The sequence below is a fragment of the Rasamsonia emersonii genome, assembly GCF_000968595.1.
Source record: "Rasamsonia emersonii CBS 393.64 chromosome Unknown ctg1118621759976, whole genome shotgun sequence".
In the NCBI taxonomy this organism is placed as follows: domain Eukaryota; kingdom Fungi; phylum Ascomycota; class Eurotiomycetes; order Eurotiales; family Trichocomaceae; genus Rasamsonia; species Rasamsonia emersonii.
The window spans coordinates 1-11,516 of NW_013563311.1; the positions used below are offsets into that span (position 1 = coordinate 1).

The 11,516-nt window shown below is 49.2% G+C and overlaps 5 protein-coding genes across 5 annotated transcripts; 2 read left to right on the forward strand and 3 right to left on the reverse strand.

The window, feature by feature from the left end:
* Positions 1–994: 994 nt before the first annotated feature.
* Positions 995–2,692, reverse strand: T310_1104 (Carboxylesterase; the record flags this gene model as incomplete). Its single annotated transcript, XM_013475994.1, has 2 exons — positions 995–2,307; positions 2,380–2,692. 2 exons carry the CDS (start codon positions 2,690–2,692, stop codon positions 995–997), a joined length of 1,626 nt encoding a protein of 541 aa, XP_013331448.1.
* An 854-nt stretch (positions 2,693–3,546) lies between these two features.
* On the forward strand, positions 3,547–5,598 carry T310_1105 (Carboxypeptidase D; the record flags this gene model as incomplete). The annotated part of the gene is made up of 4 exons (XM_013475995.1): positions 3,547–3,725; positions 3,791–3,859; positions 3,907–4,017; positions 4,068–5,598. 4 exons carry the CDS (start codon positions 3,547–3,549, stop codon positions 5,596–5,598), a joined length of 1,890 nt encoding a protein of 629 aa, XP_013331449.1.
* Positions 5,599–6,307: 709 nt separating this feature from the next.
* Positions 6,308–7,020, reverse strand: T310_1106 (Uncharacterized protein; the record flags this gene model as incomplete). The annotated part of the gene is made up of 2 exons (XM_013475996.1): positions 6,308–6,439; positions 6,496–7,020. The coding sequence occupies 2 exons, from the start codon at positions 7,018–7,020 to the stop codon at positions 6,308–6,310; spliced, it is 657 nt and encodes a 218-aa protein (XP_013331450.1).
* A 1,063-nt stretch (positions 7,021–8,083) lies between these two features.
* T310_1107 (Uncharacterized protein) lies at positions 8,084–8,987 on the forward strand (the record flags this gene model as incomplete). The annotated part of the gene is made up of 3 exons (XM_013475997.1): positions 8,084–8,288; positions 8,337–8,408; positions 8,470–8,987. The coding sequence occupies 3 exons, from the start codon at positions 8,084–8,086 to the stop codon at positions 8,985–8,987; spliced, it is 795 nt and encodes a 264-aa protein (XP_013331451.1).
* Positions 8,988–9,406: 419 nt separating this feature from the next.
* T310_1108 (uncharacterized protein) lies at positions 9,407–11,121 on the reverse strand (the record flags this gene model as incomplete). The annotated part of the gene is made up of 3 exons (XM_013475998.1): positions 9,407–9,530; positions 9,599–10,272; positions 10,900–11,121. The coding sequence occupies 3 exons, from the start codon at positions 11,119–11,121 to the stop codon at positions 9,407–9,409; spliced, it is 1,020 nt and encodes a 339-aa protein (XP_013331452.1).
* Positions 11,122–11,516: the final 395 nt, after the last annotated feature.

Below are 11,516 nucleotides of genomic sequence, written 5' to 3' on the forward strand. Positions count from 1 at the left end.
ACTAGTAGTAAGAAGTCTTACTGACCCCAAGTAAGTATCTTAGTAACTCAGGTTGAATGGATTGAATTGAGCGCGAGTAAGGAGAGACTAGATACATGAGATTGAGCTTTCTTTTATAACTTCTGTTTTGGTCCTCCATCTCCTTCCTTCCGTCGGTCCCTGTTGGACCTTCTTCTCGTGGTCCATACTGGACCTCCCTTCCACGGTCCTTGTTGGACTCCTCTGCTTATCTTATCAATGGACCTTCCTAAGTCACGTGACCTTGTATGCCTAATCCTGTCAATCTTGCGGGGTAGTGTTTCATCCTGTGTTGCTGTGTTGGACAGCGCTTCGTTCTGTTGGTTCGTAACATATACTTCTATTGCGAGACATATTCCTATTATATATATACCACCACGCTCGTTTTAAATGCCAAAAGTCTTATTAGTTATACAATGAGGATACGTGGTTGCTATATATCTCAGGGTTCCTATATAAGTCTTTATAAATCGTTTACAACCTCGAATAAATAATTTATATTACCAAAAAAAAACTATTATGGACCCACTATACCTGATCGCAGTACTAAAAGTTGGGTTGTAGGCCACGGAATATGTAGTATGTCGCAGGGCTATATTTATCACCTTCATCATCAGTTCCTCAAGAGGAAGAAGCCGCAACATATCAAAGATATCAAAGAGGAGAGGTTGATTAATGAAAGATAAAATCTCGCACACATCGAATGCTATTATGTGTGTTCTCTGCGTATTAATTACTTCTTATCGGCGGTAGCAGACAACAAGATTCTATATCTGTGATTATATATAGTTTGTTCTACTTGTGGAAAAATGAGCTCCTGGAGATATATCTATTCATACACAGAAATCTAATCCCGAATGCTAGGCGCTGTACCTGCATATTTGAGGAAGAAGATTATAATGACAAACGAGCTTTGGATTTACTGATTCTAACCCAGGTGAAAAGATGAAGCGGCCTCATTCATCCTGAATTTCAACTAAGACAGAAGTTCCCTCCAGATCGAATTAATAAAATTGATTCCGTCTTTCCTCCACGTGTCAGATTCGACAAAGCTCCCATTGCTGTTCAACACCATGTTTGTCGGCTTTTGCAAACTGTACTTCGGCCAAGAGGGTAATCCTCCTGTCGAGTTACCATTAGGATTGTGATCATATACAAAGTTCACGTATGCCTTTCCAATATCGAGGCTCAGATCTCTGTAGCTCTGATACTCCGGTAGCGCTCCCAGATTACCACTGATATTCTGGAAGCTGAATGCGACATTCACGAAATGCGGGATCCCATCTGTAGGCTTGGCATTCCATGCCGGTGTATCGAAGCGATAGCTGTAGACGTCTTGACCGGCGCTGGTAAAGACTTCGCAGACCTTCCTACGCTGCGCGATCATGACAAGGTCGCCTCCAATTGCCGCCGATCGCCGCCACTGGAGCCCGAACTGGGGAAAGGTTTCATTCGCTGTGATGTGATAAGGGGGTTCGCTCTCTGGGTCGTTCGGATACAGTTCCAACAGCTTGCGGATGCTAGTCGGAGAGAGTGCATATGATCTCCAAGTCATGAGGCTCTGGAAGACGGCAGTTGTGTTGTCGAGACCCTTGACGCTGAAACTAACACCTTCGTCCGTGTTGGCGCCGATCAGCAATGGAACATGTATGAACTTTCCTTCGGCAATGGAGGTTGACGGATAGTCCTGAAGGAAGTCTCCGTCCACAATGGGATTCCACACCACTGATGTGTGTGCGGCATAGAGCTCGGCAGATGAGAGATCACGCAGGCAGGCAAGCCTGTCCGTGGCAGTCCAGCAATTGACGGTGCGAGTCAAGTTCTCGAACGGAGATGCGTAGAATGCGAGGTCCGTAAGTGCCGTGCCTTCAGGTCCGCCAGACTCCATGATCGCAGCTTGGAAGAGGTCGTCATTCCTTCCGCCGTAGGAGGTCAGATGCAGACCGATCGACTGGGCACCCGCAGACTCTCCCCAGATGGTGACTCTCTTTGGATCGCCTCCGAATGCGGCGATGTTCTCGTGGATCCAGCGGAGAGCCATGCGCTGATCCAGAAGTCCAGCATTGCTGCTGCCTTCAGCGAGGATCTGCGGCGACTGTAAGAAACCCCAGACTCCGAGGCGGTAATTAATGGACACAGCGACGATGGGGCGACCAATTGTTTGCGAGGTATGGACGATGCCCGAGAGGTTGTATTGCGGGTCAGCGCTTGAGCCTGAAGATAGACCACCGCCGTATATCCAGACGAGAACGGGGAGCTTAGTGTTGTCGTAGCCGCTTGGACGGACAACTGCGCCAGTTAGCCTCGTTCATCAGCACATGGCTCTAATGACATTCTATGCGAAAGGACAGCGAAACACACCATTGAGTGTTAGGCAGTCCTCAGACAAGCTGAAGTTACTCCCGTACTGAAAGCAGCTGTATCCATATTCGGTAGCATTCCTGACGCCCGACCAGGACGTATTTAGCGACTGTGGCCATCTGAAACGAAGCGGCCCTACCGGAGACTGGGCGTAGGGTATTCCGAGGAAGGCATCTTGATCCCAATCTGGCAGATAACGGCCAACATAAGTGCCATTGATAACGGTGACAGTCGGTTCACGAGGTGCTGGAGATGCAAAGGCCCCGAGCAACAACGCCCAGACGCAGACAAGAACTCTGGAAAGGTGATCCATCTTGACTACAGTCCACGCAGATGATGATGGGGTGCAGTCGCAGGATTTATCCTCGTACCGGCCTCAAATGTGCCGACAATCGTTCTCATCGCGTCCATGGCTAGTAGAAGATAGTGAGCCGCACAACGCCTCTTGCGCAAAGGTAAAAGCGTTTTGTCGGACAAAAAGGAGAAAGCTGACTGCGGAGTGGTGGAAAATATTGGCAGGATGACTTGACTAGTACCTATTTCCGTTTGCTAGTCCGTTCATAGAATGTCCTAAAGTAATTAGCGTCTTGATCCTCTCCATTTGCGTATACATCTGTCCGCTCTCACCTTGTTGGAACAAGATATAGCGTTGAAGATTTTGCCAGCAGTACGTCATGACGAACCAGCTCACTTCAACGCATTTTGATCCGTAAGATGAGATTTTTTGGAGCTACTATATGGTTTGTCAGAGTGTCGTGGAAACTGCTCCATGCTAGGACGAGCCTAGGGCTCCGGCTTATGATCCGTGGATCGGCGTGGGCCAGTTGCGGAGAAGAGTCCGAGCAAGAATGCGGAGATGGAGAGCACAGTATAGTAGTAGAGATCAAATCGTAATGCTATGACTGCTAGCTCACCGATCAACTGTCTTTAGGCATAGAAGATTATACATGCATAGGAATTGATTGAAGAATACTTGAGCTTAAAAAGTACTGAAATAACGCATGTTTATCAATGTTTTCGTAGGACTGGCCTATCTGATGACTAATCAAGGCATAGGAGAAAGCTGACCGGGGAATCAATTAATAATCCTCCGTCTAAACATCTGCCCCGCCTGGGTTACCTTGGAAGTCCGGCGCTGGATCGAGGTCCTCTTGAGCATCGCCCAACATGCGATCGTTTGGCAGCTTGCTCGTGGCAACTAGCCTGATTCTGCATAGAGGCGCATGTCAATATTTTCCTCCAAAACCAGAAGGGGTGAGGACACTAAAGTCCAAATTCCACGATGGCGTTACGATTTCATACAAAGAAGTGGGAGTCCTTTCTGACATCTCTACCATTGCGTCCTGGTGGGCATTGCTGATCTTCGGTAGCCTGGAATCTGCGAGACAACGCCTGGCGTTCACTCCTACAGCGGATATATTCATCTACCGCCAGGCTCCTTGACCGAGAAAGGAGAGGCTCAGAACTACCCTATCAACATGTGAGCCATCCACCCCGGTTGAAAAACAGACGTTGATCTTGTCACAGTTTCTTTTGGTTCTTCGAAGCCAGAAAGGATGCGCGCAACGCCCCTCTGAGTATCTGGCTTAATGGAGGTCCTGGTAGCTCTTCTGCGACAGGCCTGCTTGCTGAGAATGGGTGAGACATTCTCGAATTCTCGACGTTGAACAATAGCTAATGCTGCCCAGTCCTTGCTTCGTTAATCCAGACTCAAAAAGCACCTCCCTGAACCCCTGGTCATGGAACAACGAGGTCAACATACTCTACATCGACCAGCCCGTTCAGGTTGGCTATTCGTACGACGTAGCGACAAACGTGACAGTGGATCGAAGTAACATGGATGACAAAGTGTCCGTGGCTGACTTCTCAGACGAAGTCCCTGAACAGAACAACACGTTCTACGTGGGCACATACGCAAGCCAGCGACAGTTTTCTGTAACCAACAGCACCAACCATTCTGCTGTCGCCCTTTGGCATTTCGCGCAGACTTGGTTCGAAGAATTCCCTCATTATAAACCTGCCAATGAGAAAATCAGTATCTGGGCTGAATCGTACGGCGGTCATTATGGACCTGCCTTCTCACGCTTTTTCAGCCAGCAGAACGATCTCATCGCCGACGGTACTATTGATGGCAAAGGAGCGCATTATATCCATCTCGACATGCTTGGACTGGTCAATCCTTACATTGACGCGTTGATCCAAGCTCCCGCGTATGCTGACATTGCCTACAACAACACGTATGGCATTGAAGCGATCAATTCCTCCACCTACGAACTTGCGATGCATAATTGGGAGAAGCCAGGTGGTGTGAAAGATTTCGTCCTAAAGTGCCGCGATCTAGCCCGCCGTTTGGACCCGTACGATTACGGCGACAACCACGAAGTCAATCAAGCGTGCTCCGCTGCCGCTGAAGCCATAGAGGAGAACCTCGTAGAGCCGTATACAAACTTTAGCAACCGCGGTTGGTTCGACATCGCCCATCCAGCAAACGACCCTTTCCCCCCACAATACCTTAAAGGCTACCTCAATCAGCGACACGTACAAGCTGCTCTTGGTGTACCTGTCAATCACAGCTCGTATTCAAGAACGGTTGCCAATGTCTTCCAGCTGACAGGGGACGAGCCCCGTGGCGGGTACCTCGAAGACATAGCGTACGTGCTCGATCACGGGATGAGAGTAGCCCTTGTGTACGGAGACAGAGATTACGCGTGTAACTGGATTGGCGGCGAGCGGGTCTCCCTGGCCATTCCGTACTGCAAGGCCGAGGCCTTCGCTCAAGCAGGCTATGAGCCGATTGTGGTGAACTCGACCTATGTTGGCGGCCAGGTGCGCCAATACGGCAATTTCTCGTTCTCGAGAGTCTACCAGTCGGGACACATGGTGCCTGCTTACCAGCCCGAAACGGCGTATAGAATCTTCATGCGCGCCATGTTTGGCAAAGACATCGCGACCGGAGAGAAGGACGTGACAGATGATTTCGCGACGAAGGGGCCGGCAGATACGTGGCATATCCGGAACGAGATCCCGGAACCGCCGCAGTCGGAGTGCTATATTCTTTCTCCCGAGGGCTGTTCTGAGGAGCAGTGGGAGGCAGTAAAGAACGGGACGGCTGTGATCAAGGATTACATTTTTCAAGGTTTTGGTGGAGATGATATAGAGAGTTTTGGCCATGAGCACGAACGTGAGGGAGTTTCTGAGCAGGTCCCCATTAATTTATGAGCCAGATAGATGTCTTTCTGTGGCTGCGGAGGCAGTCAAAACTCGCAAGCGAATTCGTTGGGTCTACATATAGATACATGCGCTGGAATATAAAAAATAAAAAAGCCAGATGATAAAGGAGGAACAGCTCAAATATAAATAATTACGTTTCGCAGAGATATATTTGCATATACCTCCTCGCATGGAAGTGTGCAAATGGCCATTATTTGCTTATGTATGTTGAAACAAGAATAATTCGACAAATTGTTGATGAGAGTAACGAGGCTCGTTTGGATGGAAAGGTTTCAGTATTTAAGAGATAGCCTATGCTATATATTTATGTCTAAGGTGCACACCTCCCAAAGGTGAAGTCACTCTCACGGATTTATATATTCTACGTCAATATTTTGGACGTTGATGTGTTTACCCTTAAGCAACATATTTTTAAAAGATATGTTTTATTCAGGGAAGATCAATCCCTAAAAACCTGTTTTTTTAAGAAAAAGACGGATTCACATAATCATGCTGGAGAAATCCCAGTGTTGCAATAAAATGGATGTAGTTGCAGAATCAATAAGAAAAAGGTGAGATGGGTACCCTCATCCTCCACAGATATTTGATTAAGAATTTTGGACTACACTCGAGCCTATGATAGGATTAGGACTTGGTGAACTTGGCTAGTTAGCATGGCTGGCTGATGAACATTTACGCGACACGCCTTCATTCTCGCTTAGTGGAACAATTGGATGAAGACTGCCAAGGTTGGAATTATTATGGACATAGGCCATCCGACACAGTTTCCAGAGCTAAAGGCAGCAGCTGTGGTTGGCTGTGCTTTCGCCGTTGATGAAGCAGTACCGGCCTAGAAAAGATGACATCAACATGACTACTGCGAAATTCGAACAATATCGAGCTTACCGTTCCTGCAGGGGTATCAGATGCTGAGCTCGCGTTGGTACTAGTGGCGTTTGAGGCTGATGATGTCGGTTTCGCAAAGGCGCCTCCAGTGCTGCTACCCGGTGAAGCAGATGTCGCAGTCGAAGCAGCTGTTGAGACAGCGGACGACGGACTTGGAGTTGCATCATCGCCGCAGTTCTTAGCCGCGGTGGTCACATCGCCTCCGTAATACTGCCAGATGTTGTAGGTCAAGGCACATTCAAGACATGCGTGGAGTTCAGAGATGAAGGTCGAATTGGAGCAGTAATTCGGGGACCGGGAGATTGCGATGACACCACCTGTGAAAGGAATCAGCTCGCTAGTCGAAATGGACAAGATCAAGCCTAGGTGAGTTGTAAGACTCATACCACAGTTCGCGTGGCATTCGTACAGTGGAGTGCCAGGCTGAATGCTTTGACGTTTCTGGAAAGTGACAGCCTCAGGGAAGACAAGCGCCCACGAGAGCGAGAGAAGAGTGGTGACCACAAGAGCGTAGGGAAGATGCATTGTGGACTGACAGTGGAGATTGTGTGAGAGGAGAAGTCGTCGATGAAGAACTTTGGAAGAAGAAGTGTTAAGAGGACTGGAAGAGATGATGGAGGTCGCAGGCAGGAGGATAGTCAGAGGAGCCAGACTGCCTTTAGTAGCTCACCTCGACAGCACCAGAACCGTAGCTATCACCTGATCTGGCGTCTACTCAACCCTGGTTGCCCAAACGATGATAGGTATAATGGCATGCCGAAGATCGGAGGCCAGCCGCCGCAATCGACGTGACTGCCGCACCTGGGCGATGTTTACAGCCTCTAAGTGGTGCTATACGGATGGAGGAAGAGCCGAAGGAGCGTCTGAAGCATCGACTTGGAGAGCTAATCTCGAGAACGACTAGTCAGGCTACGTTGTTGACGGTGTCACTTGCCCAGCTGATCTTATCAAATTAATCAGTGCGACGGGCACTCGCAGATCGTACGATTTATTAGACGCCCAGGTAGCATTGATCCTCTTTTGGCTGCTACTGACTCGCAGCGTGTCATCGGGACCGAGATGGAGACAGGCGGAGTCATTATCTCTATCCCGCCCGCCAATGATAACTGGCACAGCCATCTTATCTAATCTTATCTGATCATCTCATATGCAACTAGAGCGGCGCAGACAGAAAAGTAATCGCCCAGACCCAGATCGCGTAAGAGGATCCACGAAGGTCGTAGCAGCGAGCATGAAGTTCCAACCATCCGATGTTTGTGTTTCTCACGTTAAGTATCTTAGCTGCTCAAAGACCCCGTAGAGCCCAACAGCTACATCCTTAGAAGCTAGTCGCGCAAATTATGGCTGCGAGGTGCATTAGTTTTTGCATCTTTCTTGAAGCTATTTATTCAAGACCGACGGCAGCACAGCGGAGGTGTAGCCGATGCCAAGAGGGGCAGGTCTTCTTGACAAACCGCCACTATAACAGTGACTGTCAGCCCACGTGAGGTCCTCAAGCGGCCTTGAGACGGATATAAATCTGGGACTTCTCACCATCTGTCGCTTTTCATCCTCTCTACAACGATCATCCCATGAGAAGAACATCACCATGATCCTCTTCCTCGTGATCTACCTTTTCCCAGCGGCGCTGCTTGCGAGCATTTTTGCTCTGCATGCCAACGCTCAAGAAAGCGACGACATGGGTCCTGCAGCCTTTCTGTGGCCACCTGATCGAGCCTGGTCTGCGACTGAAGACAACACTCCGCCCTGTGGTTCCGCGGCAGGGATTACCAATAGGACGAAGTTTCCACTGAGTAAGCGATGTCTAGAGCATCCTGCGACGGTACACTGATGGCAACTAGCAAACGGCGCTGTTGCTCTCGTGCTGCAGGACGACTCATACAACATCAATCTCGCCATCTCCTACAGCAACAGTAGGTTCAAGTCCGATTTTTATCGTCGTATCCATAAAGCAAGAGCACTAACTCAATACAGACCCCACCAGCAACAGTGACTTCAGCACGATCGTCTCCTCAAAGTACTTCCCCGAACTGTACCCCGGCCACGAGTGCTATGCCGTGCCGAACCCGCCGTCGAACATTGTCTCTGGCTCCAACGCCACCCTGCAGATCCAATATGTCTCGACGTTCGACACGTCGCGCAACCAGACATTCTACGCGTGTTCGGACATCACATACGTTCCCCTGAACCAGTTTACGACCGATATCCTGTGTTTTAACGTCTCCGTTGAAGACCCGGACGTCACGTCGTCGAAGATAGGAGGTGCCACCACAACTTCGACAGGAACGTCTACGGCCCAAGCGACAGCGGAGACGTCAAATAATGGCGGTCCGCCTGGAGGAGCGATCGCAGGTATCGTCATCGGAACAGTTGTCGGAGCTTCTCTGGCCTTTGGTGCGCTCTTCATTCTGCGGCGACGTTTCCGGCAGCGTGCCAGGCGACAGAAGACTGTCCAGTTCCGGCTGAACGAATTAACCAATCCTGGCAAGTAGACGAATCTGCGAAGTCAAACGATCAGTGATAGGTAACAGAGGATGTCTGTCTGGGCGATGTGTCCTTGAAGCAGTGGCGAAATCATGATGTGTTTCCTTTGCCTTTACGTGATCCAGCGAATGTTTTAATGCTGGATCCCTATCGAAAGTTTTGAACGAATGACAGATTGTTCATTTTCCCAATTATTATCTCGATGCCGCAGTAGACTCCTTTCTCTTAGTAGCCTTCGATGATTTTTATATGATCACAAAGCTGTCGCGGGACGATCAATTCTCTCAATGTACAAACGTGGGAATAATTGATTAGCTTAAAGACTAGCTAACCTGATCTATTTCCATTACTAGTGACAACTGTTGGACATGCTTCCGACCGTGATCATCGAATAATATTCTGTGCTATCTAAGCAGAATAAGACGTATTAACGCCATGTACAGCCTTTCCACTGAAGCAAAATTGTTGGAATGACGCTAACTCTAACCGTAAGAGCAGTTGCAATGCCAGTGCTTCCATAGAAGCCGACGTTTTCAAACATCTGGGGGAACCTATTCATCGTCAGAACTATGAGATCCTCTTCATTTCGCCGTCAACGGATATTCGTTTTCAGACATACCAGAATGGACCGATAAAGCCCCAAATTTGACGAAAGAACGTGATGAAGACGCCGACACTGGCTGCCTCCTGGCGATAGCAGTCAACAGCGTAGGTGATCATAACAGTGGTAACAATCTGGTTTCCAGCAGCAGCAATCGCCACACCGACTAATGGCGTCACGTTCCACTGGTTAGATGCCTGCTCGACGCGGACAATGAACACGATGACACCGCAAATGGTGAGTATATGCCCAATATAACTGAGCCACAGCCGGAATTCCGGTGCTGTAGACGCGCCAATCTGACGTTGGCGTCTCAGCATCCACTGGTCGGATAGGATCCCCCCGACTTGCTCGCCGATCAATGAGCCGATAATAAGACTGATCGACTGCAGGCCAACCTGCTCCGTATTAAAGTGGAATTTCTCAGGGAAAGTCTGCGGGATCTCGATGGACAGCATCACGCTACCCCAGAGGAAAATCATTGCATAAGCAGCTGCGGGAATGAAGACGCAGGGCTGGACGACGAAGCTCAATGGATGCACGAAATCCCACCACGACAGAGGGGTTGGGTCGATGCGCCTGAACTGCAAGTATTCCTTTTGAAGACTTGAACTGTGGGATCTTTCGCCATCGCGCAGATAGCGAGTTTCAGGACCGAAGAATATATAGAGGACGAGCTGGACGGCGTTCGTCTGAAAGATATGTCAGCTATAAACAAATTGCAGAAAAAACCTTTTTATGGAACTGCATACACAAGCAAGGATCCAATAGATCCAACGGTATCACACGCGATCTGCCACAAAGCCAAATATCAACGGGGACACTGGGACTCCCAAGGTGACCATAACTGCCCAGATGCCCATATAACGGGCTCTTTCCTTTTTGAAGAAAGTCTCCGCCACAACAGCACTCCCGATAGCGGCTGCAGGGCTGATGAAGAACCCAGTAATCGCTCTGCACAGTCCCATCGTACCATACGAAGGACTCTTCGCGCAGCCTATATTGCCAACGAGACTGCAGATCAAAGACAGGAGAAAGATTGGTCGTCGTCCATATCTATCGGACAGCGGTCTCCAAAATAAAGGTGCTCCGCCCAGGATGGCAATGACAAGGGACGTCAAATAGCTCACTCGCTGGACACTGACGTGCAGATCCTCGGCAATGTTGACGAAAGCGGATTGGATGGCTGCGGCGGTAAAGGTGGACATCATTGCGTGAAAGCGACCAAGGCGAGGTTGACCACTTTCTGCAAGCGGAAAGAAAATAACTCATGTAAGCAGGAGATCATTCTTCACGCGTCGATAAAAGACAGGACAGACCTTCCATGTGGGCCAATTGTATGGGTCTGCATCGCTCATGTCTGGAATCGGATCCAGATCTAATGTGCCATGTCGACGGAGGAGGTATTGCTGATGCTCAGGTGAAAGACGAGCAATTTCATCTCGCAACGTCGGAGAGGCTTCGATGGCATTTTCGTCTTTCTGCGGAAGTTTGGCGCCATTTCTGTGGTATTCTTCGTGTTGAACCTCGACTTTGTCCATGTTGCTAGGCTGCCAGCCTCCGTAGGCTTGTGGTAATGCGATTTGCTCCGCCAAAGAGAGCGAGAGACAGCTGGGGTTGATTTAAATTAATAAACAAGACCGCAGAAGGATTCGAATATAGGCAATTCCGTTGTGCAGCAGATTAACCCTCCTAGCGATCATAAGCGAGTCCTGCCTCAAATAATTTCAATACGAGGACGCAGCCCCGAATCCCCGGGCCCAGATGCGGAAATGCAACCCCCACCTACCTGGATGAATAGGACAAATGGTCTAGATCCGGAGTAATCTTTAAAAACCCGGGTCCATGAGAGCGCCAAGACCGGGGAATCCGGGGGAGGGTCGGGTTGTGGATCGTTCCCTGTGGATTTGCGTCTGGGGTAAATTGTGGGGATTGT